The sequence below is a fragment of the Phasianus colchicus genome, chromosome 12, assembly GCF_987193195.1.
Source record: "Phasianus colchicus chromosome 12, bPhaCol1.hap1.1, whole genome shotgun sequence".
Lineage (NCBI taxonomy): Eukaryota > Metazoa > Chordata > Aves > Galliformes > Phasianidae > Phasianus > Phasianus colchicus.
Window position 1 is genome coordinate 1,983,886 of NC_143447.1, and position 15,805 is coordinate 1,999,690.

At 44.7% G+C, this 15,805-nt stretch overlaps 1 protein-coding gene across 3 annotated transcripts in view; it reads left to right on the plus strand.

The window, feature by feature from the left end:
* Positions 1-15,805, plus strand: part of BBS4 (Bardet-Biedl syndrome 4) — a 36,052-nt gene that overhangs the window by 11,027 nt on the left and 9,220 nt on the right. For 2 of the 3 annotated variants that reach the window (XM_090148620.1, XM_031616263.2), the window contains exons 3-12: positions 3,566-3,645; positions 7,088-7,151; positions 7,880-7,991; positions 8,613-8,685; positions 10,520-10,573; positions 11,748-11,875; positions 13,634-13,688; positions 14,409-14,477; positions 15,344-15,496; positions 15,607-15,778. In XM_090148620.1, coding sequence (XP_090004746.1) covers positions 3,566-3,645; positions 7,088-7,151; positions 7,880-7,991; positions 8,613-8,685; positions 10,520-10,573; positions 11,748-11,875; positions 13,634-13,688; positions 14,409-14,477; positions 15,344-15,496; positions 15,607-15,778 — 960 coding nt within the window. The remainder of the gene's footprint in view (positions 1-3,565; positions 3,646-7,087; positions 7,152-7,879; positions 7,992-8,612; positions 8,686-10,519; positions 10,574-11,747; positions 11,876-13,633; positions 13,689-14,408; positions 14,478-15,343; positions 15,497-15,606; positions 15,779-15,805) is intronic. The other variant, XM_031616264.2, reaches the window with a different exon arrangement.

Consider the following 15,805-nt stretch of genomic DNA (forward strand, 5'->3'; position numbering starts at 1 on the left):
AAGCCTTTCATTAAATCCGAAGGCCTCTCTTTGATTGTTCATATCTAAGCTATAATTACCCAGTATCAAGGTACCATTTCATAGGGGGGCTCTCGCAAGAGAGAATAACTCTGATTTGATTTCTTTCCAGTCCTTTGAGAAAATCCATAACAGGATGAGTCTAGTGAAGAGTGATGATAGTGCAGCTCTGATACAAACCTGATGATCTTCCCCCGGTTCTGTCGGGGTTTCCGCTCCAGCAACTTCCTTAAGGCTGCCTTGTCAGAAAGAAAAATCGCGTTGCTGGAAGTGGGTTGTGCAATCAATCACTGGCCACCGAGACAGGGGGGATCAGAGGGATTCTCAGTCGAAACACTGCAGAGGAGCTGGCACATCCCTTCACCAAGGTATTTAGTCGTGTTTGGTGCCTGGCTCCCCGTCACTATTGCTTAATGAGACTAGGCTGTTGTAATGCCAGAAAACAGAGGCCAGAAGGTAATTACACAAGTTATAAATCCTTCTCACTGTTGTTACCAACTTCTTGGATTATTGTGTTTTCTTTGTCTGGCCTGAGAGCAGATTGATATTCAGAAAATGTATTGGTTTATTTCACCACTAGAACGATCTAAACCACTGCTTTCCTAACCTGTAGTCCCTGGTGGGCCAGGCTATGTAAGAGGTGGCAAAGAATAGCATGCTTCCCTGTGTCTGCAGCAGTTACACACCAGGAACTTCTGAAGGTCCGTATATTGGAAGAGGTGGAAAATTGCTTTGCAGACAGCCTGAGGGATGTGGTGAACACACTCAGCTCCTCCTACTTGAGTCCAAGCTCCTGACCTCCCTCTGTACAGAAAGCTTCTCAGTGGCTGTTTGTGTTCCAGTGTCTAATTAGGCTAAGATTGCAAATGGTTGCATGCCCTGCGGTGCAGTCACTGTTCCCCATCATCCCTGCTGGGAGACTGAGGGGTGCTGCCTCTGCATCTTTCTCTTCTGCTGCTTAGGGGACGCTGCAGCTGTGTGATGTGTGTCACCTGGTTTTGTTTGTAGGTGTTTTATGGGTAACTGTTGAACTTGAAAAAATGCATAGATAGTAGGACTGGCAAAGGTTGAATTGGGTCCTTTCAGAAAGGCACAGGATGTCTTCTCTTCCTCCCAGGTAGGTGGGGGAGTGTTCTCAGAGAATGCAGTGACCCTTTGTAGTGGGACAGTCCTTGTATGCTGGCTGGGGGGGCAAAGGTGATGGAGATGAATGAAACAGAAGCATTTCACTGCTTTTGTGGAGCAACAGGAATTCAGATTAAGCTGGCTGTGGCTCTGCAGAGATCTGTGAACAAATGGCATTAACTCTTTGCACCTCTGAAAAGAATACAAAGCCCAGCTACCAGTCCTTTGCTGCCCACTGCCCCTTCTGGGGGGATTAGACAAGTTCTAATGTTGAGTCATTTATCAATTTCCTCACAGTTTTTGTCCTTCCACTCTTCTATGTCCTCTATGGCATTCACACCCGCTTTGGTCTGTAATGTTTCTCTCAGATTTCTTTGGAGAAAGGGTCAAAGCATTGCTGTTTTCTTCTTTGAACAGGCTCAGGGATTCTATCAACCTTCAGATTACTTATATCTCCAGACTAATGGAGGCACTTTTTTAGAAAAACATTGGAATTTTGTCTCTTTTTTTTTTTTTTTTTTTTCCAATTTGTCTTAGGGAAAAAGAAAAAAGGAGGCTGATGTATCCTCAGTCATGTGTTGCTATTTCCAAATGAGTTTTACAAGAGGAAAAACTCTGTTTTCCCAGCTCCACGTGGTTATCCTTGGAGACAGCGAATTGCCGGGGGAAGCAGAACGGTTTGATCTCTGCAGATGTGGATGCCGTTCACTTCTGCATCTCATGGTGGCTTTTGCTTTCTCTTGGTTTATCTCCAGCACAGCTCCTCAGCTGGGCTCTGCAGATGGTGTCTGTGAAATGTCCGTGCCCGTTTTATCCTTTTCTTTCCATTTCTGCATTGTTTCTCAGCAGCAGGACAGTAGCAAAAAGGAATGACAAGGACAGAAAACAGCTCTGTGGCTCTGCCTGTCTGTGCTGTGTGCTGGGCAGCAGGCCCAGGCCCTCTGGGTTTTCTGTCTATTGCAAGAGTTAATGGTGCTCTCTGTTTCCTTTTAACCTCTCAGTAAGACCTGAGCTATGCCAGGTACCAGGCTGGAGACTAACAGGGTATGTATGTCTGGAGGGCCTTTGAATGTTCTCCATTGAAAACAGATTTCATTGTAGTGATAGAGGATGTTGTAATTTTAAGCTATGATAGTAAGTGCAAATGGATAAAGAGTACTTTAATTTTGACTTAAATCAAAATCTTTATAATTAAATAGAGCTTATGATGTCTCCTTTGAAATCCGTGCTTACAGAGAGGGGTTGGAGCAGGTTCTGTGTGCTTCCATGGTTGGTACCACGTGGTGCCAGGAGGATCCTGACCTGTGCTGGAGGCAGGCAGTGGGCACTGTGAGACTTTGGAAATGCCACCTCCTGCTCTGAGTTGCTGGGAGCTCAGCCTGCAGCTCTTTGCACGGTCCTGTGGGTCTGCGTGCTGCTGGGGTTGGGTGGCCCTGCATGGCATTGCCAGCCCTGTGGCCACAGCTCCTGCAGCAATCTTTGCCTCACGTTGCCTTCTGCGCTGGTGTCATAATATTGACTTGCAAACACCGAGCTTTTTTTGCCAGTTGCTATGGCTACCTTGCAGCTACCAGCATCTGAGCTGTACAAGCGAGTAAGAAGCAATACATTCCGAGCCTTAATGAAATGCACAGCAGTGTGTTAAACTTCTAAACCCAATGTAAGTATTACTAAGCAACATCCGGCCGTGGTTGGCCATAATTATTGCTGCAAGCTCCTTCTGGCTGAAATACTGGAGTGAGGGTTATGCTGTTCCACTGCATTGGATGCATCTTTCTGCCAGTAGCCTCAGCTGCCTCGGAACTGTGATGTTTCATAGTCACTTCACAGTTTCAAAGAACTGAGTTTGACCTCTCAAAGTTACTCACACCTTGCGAATGGCAGCATCTTCAGCATCTCTTCTTGTGTGTGTTGCCAGTTTCCTTCTCATTCTCTCCTAGAAACTGATTTTTAAGAAGCTTGGTTCTTCTGCCTCAGCTCCAAAGTACCAACCTAACTCATACCCCTCAAGCTGCTGCTTGTGTACCAATTTGGAACCAATCTCATCAAATCAGCATGAGTGTTAAATTGAAGTGTAGTTAATGCGCTGCTGCTGGTGCAATTGGCTCCCATAACTGCCCCAGGAGGAGTGGATGCCTTGAGCCTTTAGAGGTGGCAGATTTGTTTTCAGCTGAGGGGCCTGACGTAGTGTCTCTGTCTCATGCAGTGCATTTTATCCATCATTTTGAGAAACAGCATGCAGCTGGGCACTGGTTGTATGTCCAGACTGCAGACTTCAAGTCAGAATATCGATTGTGCTGACAGGTGCAATTGCTGTTTTCAAATTAGTTGCGTTGTGCTTGCAGACCAGGCAGTTCAGAACTGCTCTCATTCTCTGCTGATTAATCTGATTTTGTGTGTTCTGCTAATATTGTGCCTGCAGTGCCGGAGATACCCATGCTAGAGAGGAGGAACTGGTTCATCTATCTGCTCTACGTTCGCAGAGAGTACGACGAGTGCAAGGTAGGAGTTGCTTCTGAGACTTTGCACTGGAAAGGATTTTTACTGCTGTTAGCAAACGGCAGTTTTCATGCCAGGACAGAGCCAGCTGTGCTGTGATGGGTGTCCCAGGTCACCTGGTGAGCCAACAAAGGGCCCCAGGGTCCTCTCGTTTCCCATTAATCTGTATGTTGTAGTTTGAACCAAGGCTGTCTAATCACCCCCCTCTCCTTACTTCTCTTGGACTAAGGGAGAAGCAGCTAAGACAAGGCTTTAATTTTCTTAATTCCTCAGCTGTGTTCAGAATTCATATGTGCATTTCTCTAGAGCTGTCCATGAGCTGTTGATGATAGGTTTGGAGGCAGTAAGAATGAAAGATCTGCAAACTTCCTTTGTTCCAGGAGGTGAACGATGTCTTCCAAACAGATTATAAGGCAGTTCTGTAGTGCAGGTCTCTCAAAGGTAGTACAGAGCTGCTATCAAAAACACTTCAACTGGGTAAAACATTTCTACCAACTCTAAAATACATCTTGGCTATCCTAGAATGAAATTCTTCCATTTTGCGTGGTACAACACTGCACCTTTTGATTTCTCCTGGGTTTAGTGGGTAGCTTGAAAGGAATTGTTTGATTTGGGATTGTAACAGTAAATGGGCTATGGAAATTGTGAGTTTATTAAATGTTGTGTTTTCCTGACAAGAACACAAGGCATTGAAGGTGATGTGCCAGTGGGTGGGAGGAGGGCTGTAGGAGTTGTCTGTTTGTTTTCATAATGTGCAAAGTACATCTGAAAATACTTTTTCCCACTAGCATTGGCCAGGACTTGTCTCTCTCTCTCTGTTGGAAAGCTTTTGGGGGTGCTTAAGGAAGTGGTAGGCCAGAGAAACGCATTGAGCTTAATTAATGAAGCTGGAGGAACTGTATCATCCTCTCAGATCTTGGTTTAAATGGATGTAAACAAAAGCTGGATTGGTAATCTAAATAGAAAGTTGCTGTCCTTTTCTGTTTCTTTTGGTACCTGTTTTGTATGTGTACTGTTGTCACGGCGGGATGTAAGACTGTGGTGTGCAGAAAAAGTGTACAGCTCAGGGGAGCAGGGAAAATAGCTGTGTGGATGCTCCAAAGGGAACACTGCCTTCTCCAAGTCTCTGTCAGTCACCAAGGGAAGCAAAATAGGGGAAAAAATAGAGGTTTTGGCACCAGACCATAGCTAGCTAAATCACCTTCCATCCTTCTGCCCAGACACGATGAATGCATGCTCAGAGGCCTGGATTTGTCCCAGAGAAGTTAAGAACATGCTGGATCCTTCTGTGCTCTTCAGAGGTGGCTGTGTCCCAAAGGCAATCTGCTCTTAGATGGGCTGAGCTGCCCTCTGGGGCCTCCAGCTCTCGCTGCTGCTCTGTGGGTTGCAGATCTGAGCAGGATGCCCCAGGTGCTTTTATACATGTTCAGGGCTAGTACCTTCAAAAACTAAAAAGTATTGTCATTTCCAATGCCTGACGTTGCTGTAAACTTACAATTCAAAACAGTTTGGGCATTCACTCAAGTCTGTCGGTTTTCTTTTAAGACTCAGGTAAGAAATGAGTGATCTGTGTTAATTTTTTACTGTTAGCCCCTTTTTTCCATTCACTGCTTTCAGATGCATTGTCTCTAGCTCCCCTATTTGCCAGTGACTTAAAACACCTAGGAAATAGTGTTTATTTGCCCCAAAATTAAAAGGGTTGAGTTGGTTTTAACCCTTACAGTGCCACTCCATCTGCTCTGGTGTTGCCAAACTTCTGACAAACTTCTTTTGTTGCTTATTACAGCGGCAGATTGATAACAGACTGTTTGATTCTGCTGCCCAGCAAGATGCAAAGCAGATATCCTCCAGGGTGGGGACTGCAGCACCACTTGCTATCGCAGTGCAGTCAGGGACACCAGATTTGTGGGGTGATGTTGGAGAGTGTGGGGACCGGCCCTGCTAAGCAGTCATCATCACTCAGCTTTGCATGCAAAGCTAATAAACTGCGTGTTCTGCTCACAGCCTCAGTTCTGCCTCTTCCCCCTAGCTGTATTTTTTACAACAGAAATCTTCTGTTATGTGTGAGGGAAGGATTATTAAAATTGCCAGATGCTTTTAATTAATTAAAATCGCTCATGCTGGTTGGTCTCCTGCCAATGCATCTGAATTCTGACAGCCAGTTAAATAAACCTGGGAGGAAACACTGGGATTACAGATCATCCTTCTCAGCTCCAGGCCTTTTGCTGTGGGATTTTTAGGGTTTGAAGAATTAATCAGCTCCCTCTAAAAGGTAGCTCTCTATTGCCCTCTCTTGCTCTGAGAGACTGGATTTGTGCCGATGGAACGATGTAGTGTATCTGCATTCAGGAGATGCTCGCTTGTGTCCAAGCCGAGTGTCTGATAGCAAAGTGCTTGGTGAAGACCAAAATGCAGGTGTGTGGAGGGCTCTGGCTAGGAGATGGGAAGGTGCGTAGCCCAGGGGAAGAGCAGTCCTGGCTGCTTCTTTGTTTTTCTTTCCTCTGTTTAATTTTCTGTTTATGAGGGATGCTGCTCAGTAATAACTCTCCTTGCCTTCACCCTGCTTTTCTTCTATGTGCTGCGTTTGAGGTTCAATTTCCCTTCTTGTTTTCAGAGGCAGGTGATGAAGGTACAGAGCATGCTCTTGGCAGAAGTGCCAGATGAGCAGCAGGTTATTGCTAGCCCAGGAATCCTCCCCCCACTTTGTCTCTTCTACACTGGAGCAAAGGAGGAGGCTCAATCAGCAGAAGCAGTGTGTTTGCTTCATGGCACCAGCTTGCATCCTCCCAGAAATCACTTTTTTGGGGCTGCTTTTACAATTTTAGGTCACGTGTGACTGTGGAATAGAGCCATACTACACCTAAACTGTCAGCTTTATAGATGCAGGCAACAAGGATTTAAATTTTCATCAGTTTTCTTCCCTTCTTTTCCCATGCTCTCTTCATTAGTTCATTCAGCTTCCATTAATTCAGCTACAGTTGTTCCAGTTCAATTTATTTCTTCACAAAGGGCCTCGAGTAGATGCTGTTATCAGCAGAGGATGCTTTCATAGATTTCTTGCTGCGTTTTCCCCAGGTGATATGTAATTATCTTTAACAGTAGGAATCAGCAGACAAATACTGCCAGGCCTGCAGTGTTCTTGGCGCTGTGCTCTTCTCAAGCATGGACCAGTTTGCACTCTTACGTGCACTCCTGTTGTCCCAAACACAGTCCTGTGTCTTTGTTATTTGTGTGGTTGCAGTTTCTGTAACTGAAACAAAATCCTTTTCACTAGCTCTGTTTGTTGAAAGTTTACCAATTTTGTACTGTTTTCTTACAGTATATTGCAAAAACTAGCTGCAAATTCTATCTTAGTGCTGATTTTTCCAAGCACAAGATTAGATTAATCAGTGTTTCAGAGACTGAGGTTACATTTACCATATACGTTTGCACTTCTTTATTTCAGGCTGTCATCAAAGAGCAGCTCCAGGAGTCCCATGGGAGGTGTGAATATGCTGTCTATGTTCAAGGTACGGCACGTGAGGCCCCTGAAAGACTTCCTTTGGCTAAAGCCAGTTACTTTTGATACAAGATACAGTGAGCACTTGGGGACAAATGAGAGAAACAATTACAGAATTCCCATGTAAATATGTCTGGCCCTTTTTGTAATGGACATTTTTCTGTTTTCTGTGCATTGGTGAGTTTGTCATCAGTTCCTCCTTGGGCTGGAGGCTCTTGGCCATCGATGCACTGCTCTTCCGTTGGGTTGTGTTTTGTTGTGTGCTGTGAAATGTGTTACAGACATTTGTTTTCTGTTAAAGCAATGTGCCTTGGGTGACTCATCTTACTCTGTGAATATCTTCCACTTCCTGTCCACCCTCTGTCCCCAGATCTTGGCCTTGCAGTTCAGAGAGGGCTGTGTGTCATCTCAGCAGTTGCTTGGGGTGGGAGAAAATGGAGAATTTTTGGCCAAGGAGACATTGCAGCCTGTAGAATTAGGAGGAGAGTGATCCAGACTGAATCTTAACGAACAGTTGGCCAGGGTTTTAAGATGTCTAAACCATAAAGAACAGAAATGTTTCCAAGCAAGCATGAGTCCTATGTGTGCGTTTTCCTTCTGTCTCAAGTTGCTGCGAGGAGGGGAAGGACCAAATGGGCATTGTTTTAATGTATCTGTACTCCCTGTTCTTTCCCTGCTGTCAGAGACACACTTTTCCTGCAGATAATGGACTAATTTGCCTGGTATGTTTTCTTACAGCTTTGATATTTCGCTTGGAGGGGAAAATTCAAGAATCTCTTGAACTGTTTCAGACATGTTCCATTCTGAACCCTCGAAGTGCTGACAACCTCAAGCAGGTGGCGCGATCGCTGTGAGTGGTGTTTGATTGTTTCACTTTGATGTGCCACCCAGGACCTTCCACGTTTTGTTTTTCTCCCAGGCATCAAGCAGAATCCCCAGCTGCTTAATTCCAAGCATGCTTCCTCCTCATCAACACTTGAGTTGCTTTCCAGAAGCGTGGGCCACCCTTTAAAGCACAATCTCTGTTATCTGCCTGGCTGCTATTGTTGTAATGTTTTCTTTTTTTTTTCATTTGTGCTTTAAGCAAGATAAATAGCACACCAATTTCCAGATCCAGAGCTAAAGTTGCTGCCTAGAGCTGTGTAAACTTGCCCTGCAGACCCCTTTCTGTCTCGGAGTGTCCTGTTTGCTTTTGATCACCTGTGTTTTCCCTTTGAGACAGAGGCAGATGACGGAGCTTGTGGATTCATTCCTTACATCTCCAGTCGCGTAATGGAGCACGGAATTGATGTCCTTGGCTCTGAAAGGAAGCAGTGCTGACTTATTGCTCAGATTACAAACTTCTCAGGGCTTCTCACTCCAGTCTCTGGAGATCTAGCAAATAGCATCATTTCTCAGTGGCAAAGGTGACGGTGGTCGCACAGCAGGGTTTCAAAGCAAGAAAAAAGTAAAAATGGAATTGCTTTCACAGGTTTCTTCTGGGGAAACACAAGGCTGCCATTGAAGTGTACAACGAAGCAGCTAAACTTGATGAAAAGGACTGGGTAAGTGTTTTGTTGCTTTGCAGATTACTGCACAATGCAGATGGTTCTCCATTTTTCTGAAAACAGCTGTAGATGCGTTCCAGGCAGAGGTAAGCTGATGTTGCCTGCAGTGTGAGCAGACAAGGAGCTACAGGGCCAAGAAGCATCGCCTTTTAGCATGGGCTCTTGAGCATTGAGGCTCTACACCCTCTGGTATGAGGGTTTCAGCCTTCAGATTTCAACCTACACATCCCACACCTTGTCCTGGGGCACAAACAGATGATCAAGCAACATGTTTGAACCTTGCTATCAGTATTAACATAGCCATTTATAGTATAAAGAGCTAGATTACCTTAAGGAAGGTATGGAAAATGCTTCCCTCTGTTAACATTAAACACTCAATTATCATTAAAACTTACTTTAGTAATTGGGAATCCTTTCATAATGCAAAAAATGAAAAAGATTACCCTCAAGTTAGCTAAGAGTTACTTCTTATCTACCAAGCATTACCTGCTTTGAAAAAAAATGTAGGCTGATAACTATAGGAGCAATAATTAAATTAGCTCTATCAGGACAAAAAAAATGTGAAGGAAGAACATTGCAGAGGGAAGTGTGTGACAGGTGGTGAGAAGAGAGAGGACATGGCTTTCACTTAGTTGTGGACAGCCTTTTGCAGGTGACTCTTTTGCCTGCAGAAGTGTTGTTTCTAAGACAGACTTGCCATGTGTGATCTTATTTCCTAAGACATCAGGCTCTTGCTGACTTGAGCTCTGCTTTTGGTGCTCAGTAGGTCTACAACTGAGGCTTGCTACAAGGATACATTTGGTATTATTCTTCTTGTCAACTCATCCTGTGCCAGTCAACTTGGAAACCTTGCCATGGGTTTTCTGTGAAGTCTGTCTTCTCTTAGCTGGCCTGGCTGCTTGTAGAATGTGCTTGGCATGGCTATAGCTTTATTCACAGCTGCAGCAGGCAGCCTTCAGTGGGAGTTTTGATCAGTTATTTCCTGCAGCTGGCTCGGTACTGGCAGTAGGGCCAGCCTGTGCTCTTTCCTTGTGCTGTTTTGTTCTACAAGCTGCAGTAACAGGGAGCAGCTCTTTGATTCATTACTGTTCTCCACAGATGGAGAGACTGCACTGAGGAAAGTATTCTGAGGGGGTTAATGGGTAAATAAGAGAGTTTCCTATCAAAGGTCAAGTCTGTCTAAACTGATGAAGCTTACCAGAATAGAAACAAGGAATTGTGGACCCTGCTTTTCAGCTCCCCAGGATGTGCCAGGGTGAGGAAGATGACAAGTAGCTTGGCAGTTACATTGCTGGCGTGATGGTTCCCTGAAGTGTCACCAGCATGTTTAAGATGCCAAAGTGATCTTCCAACTGTGTTGCAAACATGTTTAAACTGCCTGAGATGCTGGATTTCAGCCCTTCTGCTCCTTGACTTCTATTTCTTGGGTTGGAAGGGACCTTAAAGATCATTTGTTCAGCCGAATGCAGTGTTGTGCAGATCTCTGTGGGTGTCCAGGTAGGTGAGGAGCCACCTATAAGAGCAGCAGGTGTCAGCTTCACAAATCTCACTGGGAACTGAGTCAAAGCAGCCTTTCCTCCTGTTCTCCAAAGAGACCTCCATCATGCTGTGCTTCAGTCTCAGTGGGCTGTAGATTGCATGTGCCATCACGTGTAAGCTCTGTAGGCTCCTGAAGCAGATTGATTTCATTGATTTTATTTGAACAATAAAGCAAGCCTGTGGGCAGGTACAGGGGTCTCCCTGTCTGGGTCACCGATGACTATTGTCAGTGGTAAGTTATGTAATGCATCTCAAACCTCATCCTGACTTGGTTTTGTGTTGTTTCGTACAGGAGATCAGCCACAACCTGGGTGTGTGCTACATGTACCTGAAACATTTCAACAAGGTAATGCAAATGCTCGTCTTACCTACCTGACAGATGGGAGACAGGGCTTCCAGAAGTGTCACCCTGGTAGTTTCAGGTGGATCCTTTGCAACTATTGGTGTCAAGGAAGCTTTTTGCTTCAGTGTTCATCTCTGGAATCAAAAGATCATGAGCTGTGTCTGTTCTCGTCTGTGTGTTGAATTACTGAGTCAGCTGAAAAACTGTGAGCTTGGATGAGAGTGAACCTGAGCTTAGCCTTGTGGCTGGTCAGGAGGCATTTTCTGAAGTAAAGCTTTTCGGAGAGTGTTTGTGTTTTTAAAGAGAATGTTCAAGGAACCTCAAAGAGCTGCTTCAAAGTAGATGGAAAACCAGCAGTGCTCCACAAAGAGCTGCCTCTGTTTCAGTGCCTTTTAAAACTAGAGTGGTAAATGCTGCTTGTTTTGTGAGATGTGGCAATACCAGTTCCATCTTCTGGAAGCAAGACAAGTGTGATGGTTGAGCCCCCAAATGCTTCCCCAGCATATAGCTCAAACTGCTGCATCTTAGGCAGAGTTTCTTTGATCTGAAGGAGCACTTGCTGCCCCGTATCTCTGGCAGGATTCAGTGAGTTATGGAGTTTGTGTTCTGGAGTTGTAGCAGACACCTCTTTCCCTGCCCTCCATGTGCAAGGTTTATTTCAGTGTTTGAAGCTGGTTTTGCACCAAGGCTGGAGTAAAAGACACAGAGAGGCCTAGCTGGAGTGTGGGCAGTGCTCATGCTTTGTAGCCAGTGAAGAATTTGAAGTGGAGTTTTGGTCCCTCGGCTGAGGTGATTAATTCCTCTGGCTGATCTGGCAATCCGTGCTTGCTGCTGGAGTAAGCATTGTAGTGAGGAATAAAATGTAACATACCTAAATATTAACCTGGCAAATCTGAAGCTTCCCTCTTACCAATGTCAAACACACGAACTTTGGTCCTCTCTTCCTTGGGTTACTGCCTCTCCTTTTGGCTCCAAGTTGATTTTTTCTGTCCCAGAAAGTGGTTCCTGATGCAGAACTTGTTTCAACACTTAGCTGGCTTGAGTTTGCTAGCAGGGCATTCTGAGCTCAGGGGGTGTTAGCTGTTCCCTTTCCCTAACTGCTGTGGATTGCTCTTGGGATGTTGCTTTGCTCTGTAATCACTGATTGTGTTTTTATTCTCTGTGGTTGTGTGTTTAGGCACGAGACCAGCTAAACAATGCCCTGGAGATGAACAGACACGATCTGACTTACATGATGCTGGGAAAAATTCACCTCTTGGAGGGGGAGACTGAGAAAGCCATCGAAGTCTATAAGAAAGCAGTAGAGTAAGAATGTGTATATATATATATATATACACACACACATTTACACCATTTTTGTTTTTTTTTGTTTTTTTTTTTTTGCTATCTGTCTGTGTGCCAGGAGGAATTTGATGGTGTCCTGGATTTGAATTGAGGGCACAATTAAAAAGTTAATGGGGGTTCTAGTGTCTCTGTGCAAAGCAAGCACTTTCTGAGCTCTTCAGCTGTCTCTGCTCTCAGCTGTAGTCCTCCTCCTGCTGACAACGTGTCAGGGAAGAAGGTAGCTGTTTGAAGGTCTGCCAAGAAAAAGTGGAAAACAAACAGACAGAAATGCCTGGGAGCAAACATATCTCAAGCTGACTTCATAAATCCCAAAGGCTTATCTACCGAAAAGATTTCACCCCAGCTGTCTCTCTAACCCTGTCTGTCTCTCAAAAATCAGTTGTTGGGTTTCACATGCTGTTTTTGCTTGGAGTGATTTGTGTTTGAAGGAGAGTGAGTAGGCAGAAAGGAGATGGGCTGGTACACGGTGAGTTTCTCCCACCCTGTCACCATTTCTCAGTACTGATCTGTCTTGTTTTAGGGCATTCCTGAGTGCCTGATTTAGCAGTGCTTTTAAAATGTAGGCAGAACACTAAAGGAAAGCAGGAGCATGCCAGAAGCCAGAGGAGGCTCTACAGTTTGTACTGGCTGTTTTCATATGCTGTTTCCTTACACACCTGCTTTTGGCTGCTGTCTGATAGTATGTTGGTTGAGTAGACATTTGAACTAATCTAGAATGTTTATTACGTAAATAATCCTTGCTAGGCATCTTACCAGCTTTATATTAGTTATCTTGGTGCCCCCTTCCCTGCCTTTTCTCATCTGCCCATGACATTTTGCCTGCTGTTAGCAGCTGCAGGAAAGTCTCTTGCTGCTCTCTGGGTACGTACCACCAGGCACAGCTTTTGCTCAGGTTGAGGTACCTGTGTGATTGAACGTATTAGATTTATTAGGATTTGATAGCAAGGTAAGTAAGGCCACAAACGTACAGTGGCCTTTTGTATTTTTTTGTTATTGTTGTCCTTTGCATCCTATTCATTTAATCCAAACCATCTGGGAGTGGGGCTGCATTTAGAAGCATTCACAACGTTGCTGCCTGAACCTCAAACTAGCACCGAGGGTTTGGGAGTTGCTTACAGTAATTGAAAATGCTAAGGATCTGTTTCTCTCAAGCCTTGCTGTGCTGAACAGCAGCATGTATCATCAGGAATGTGTTAAGTACCAGGGTAGTGCCTGTCTGAGCACCATGAATTGCAGTGTAGCACAAGGCTGTGGTGAGCAGCTTGGTATCTTATGGCAGGGTGAATTGGAAGTCTGGAGATGAACATGTAGAATCCATCAGAAGCACTGAGGATTGCCTGTCACACGTGGCCCAAGAAGGTGGTAGTGGATTTACAGGATGGTTTATGAGGGACGATGGGAAATCCCATCTTCTATTTCCAGGTCACTGATGCAGACTCGCTGTGAAGATTAATAAAACCACATTATCTTATTGTGCCCCCAGATCTGTTTCACAGAGCTACCTTCACTTCCTGTTAACATCCAAAAGGCAATTTGGAAGCTTAGATTACTGTTGGTCAGAGGAAGTCTCTGTGATGGTAACTGTTGTAGTATTTGGGTTTAATAGTAATGGTTTATTTCCTGGTTGTATTAATAGTGTAATGTAGCACAGTGATTCTGTTTTTACCTTGTTCTAGAGGGGCCAAATAACAGTGCAGCTCTCTGGCTTTTGTATTACAGATTTTCTCCAGAAAATACAGACCTCCTTACAAAACTGGGGTTAATTTACTTGCAGGTACTGAAAACTGTTAACTAGTTATTATATGAACTTATTTATTTGAAAAATTATGAGTTAATTTCTGTCTGTCTTCAACTGACTTGCACGCACTTCTGTATTTCACATGACAGTTTGCTTTTCTGTGTCTTCCTTTTTCCTTTTGCTGCTAACAGCAAGTTGATTTGAGCCAGAGCAGGAATTCTGTTTGGCAGCTGCCCTCATTCTGTTATAAATCCTCCAAGTACAGTCATTACCTTGTTGCTGGAGCTGTGGTCCAGCAAGTTAATCTGCTACAAAAGCAGCCATGAAATAGTTAGCACCAGTGCACCATAGAGGAAAAGAAGGGAGACTTCTTTCTATGTGAAGAGTGCCAGGAGCTCGGGGGCATTGTGGTGAGGGAATCGAGGATTTGCAGAGCTGCAATTTGTTTTATGGGGGAGGTAAAGGAGCAGAGGAATATCAACTTGAGTTCACCGTCTAGAAATGTCAGAGCACAAACAGTGCAGAAAGCTTTGTTTTGCTCAGAACGGTGAATCCTGCTCAGCAAAATCCATGTTTAGTATTTATTTTGTACATTACTTACCTGCACACACGTTCTTGTTTGATAATCAGAAGCACTGTAAAATTCACTTTTCTGAGTCCTTGTTTTAACTGAACTAGGAATTCTGGTGTCCAGAAAGTGTGTTCTCTTTCTAAACCCCTTATTGCTGCACTTCTCATCATTGCTTCTTTTCCCAGCTTGGCGATTACCAGAAGGCTTTTGAACACCTTGGAAAGGCGCTCACTTACGATCAGGGCAACTACAAGGTATCAGGAGTGGAAATGAACCGTTGTAGTGTTTTCCCATCTGCTGTTAATCCTGCCTGTGCTTCCAGCTGTTGAATACAGGTGTGACTTTTCCTTGGTTCTGATCTGGAAAGCTGAGCTTGGCATCTAGGTATCATAACTGACTGTGAAAGTGCTTCCCTTTTTGGACATGCTACTTTATTTCTCTGTGCCTTGTTCTCCTCCTATAGGATGTTAGCAATGTATAGTAGGGAAATGTGTGGTTGACAGCTGATGCATGAATACAAGCCAAGTGCTATTGTGAAAACACCTTTACACTTAGGAATTTTACTTGTCACCGTGATGTATTATAAATCGCTTAGCCAGCTTAGTGTGGTTTAAATATAGTGTGTTGCAATCACTTGCCTTCCCCTCCATGCATATTTCCATTAATTTGCAGTATCATCCAGTCAGTGTGAACTAGGCTAGCTTTTTTTGCTTTTTTTTTTGTTAACTCTCCTGTTAAGATATACCAGAGCTATTTCTGTCTGTACTTGTTGGTGAAATGAAATGGAGTGCATAGATCTTCTCGTAGACTCGGGCTCTAGAGGTACCCTGCACCCCAGAACATACCCGAAGCACTTCTCACACTGTAGTGTTTCTGAGACAGTTATGACTGGGATAAGGCAAGAAGTGGGCCTGAGTCCCTCCTTGCCCTGACTTCACTTTGTGCTCAGAGATTCTAGAGCTCTACACTGTTGATCTCGGCAGCCCCCAGAAGGAAACGTGTGAAAAAGCTCCTCTTGAGATTTAGTTTAGTTTAGCTTTAGTTTAGGAGCTCTGTCCCCTTGCCTTCTTGTTGTGCTTGGGGAAGCACATACCCTCAGCTGGTCTCTCTTCTCCTGAAGGCTACGTTGGCAGCTGGCAGCATGATGCAGGCCCACGGAGATTATGACGTTGCCCTCTCCAAATACAGGGCTGTGGCCAGCAGCATGCCTGAAAGCCCTCCCTTGTGGAACAACATTGGGATGTGCTTCTTTGGCAAGAAGAAATACGTCGCTGTGAGTGTGGTTTCCTTTCTCCTTTCACCTGTATGAACCAAGAGCCCTGCTGGGGCAGACAGGAAGTCTCTCTGGGTGCACTGCTGTGCAGCACACTTCTTCCTTTGCAGGCTATCAGTTGCTTGAAGCGGGCGAACTACCTGGCTCCTTTTGACTGGAAGATTCTGTACAATTTGGGCTTAGTCCACCTCACAATGCAGCAGTACGCATCTGCTTTCCACTTCCTCAGTGCTGCCATCAACTTCCAGCCCAAGATGGGAGAGCTGTATATGCTCCTTGCAGGTAATGAAGTACTGTTACCCAGCTCTG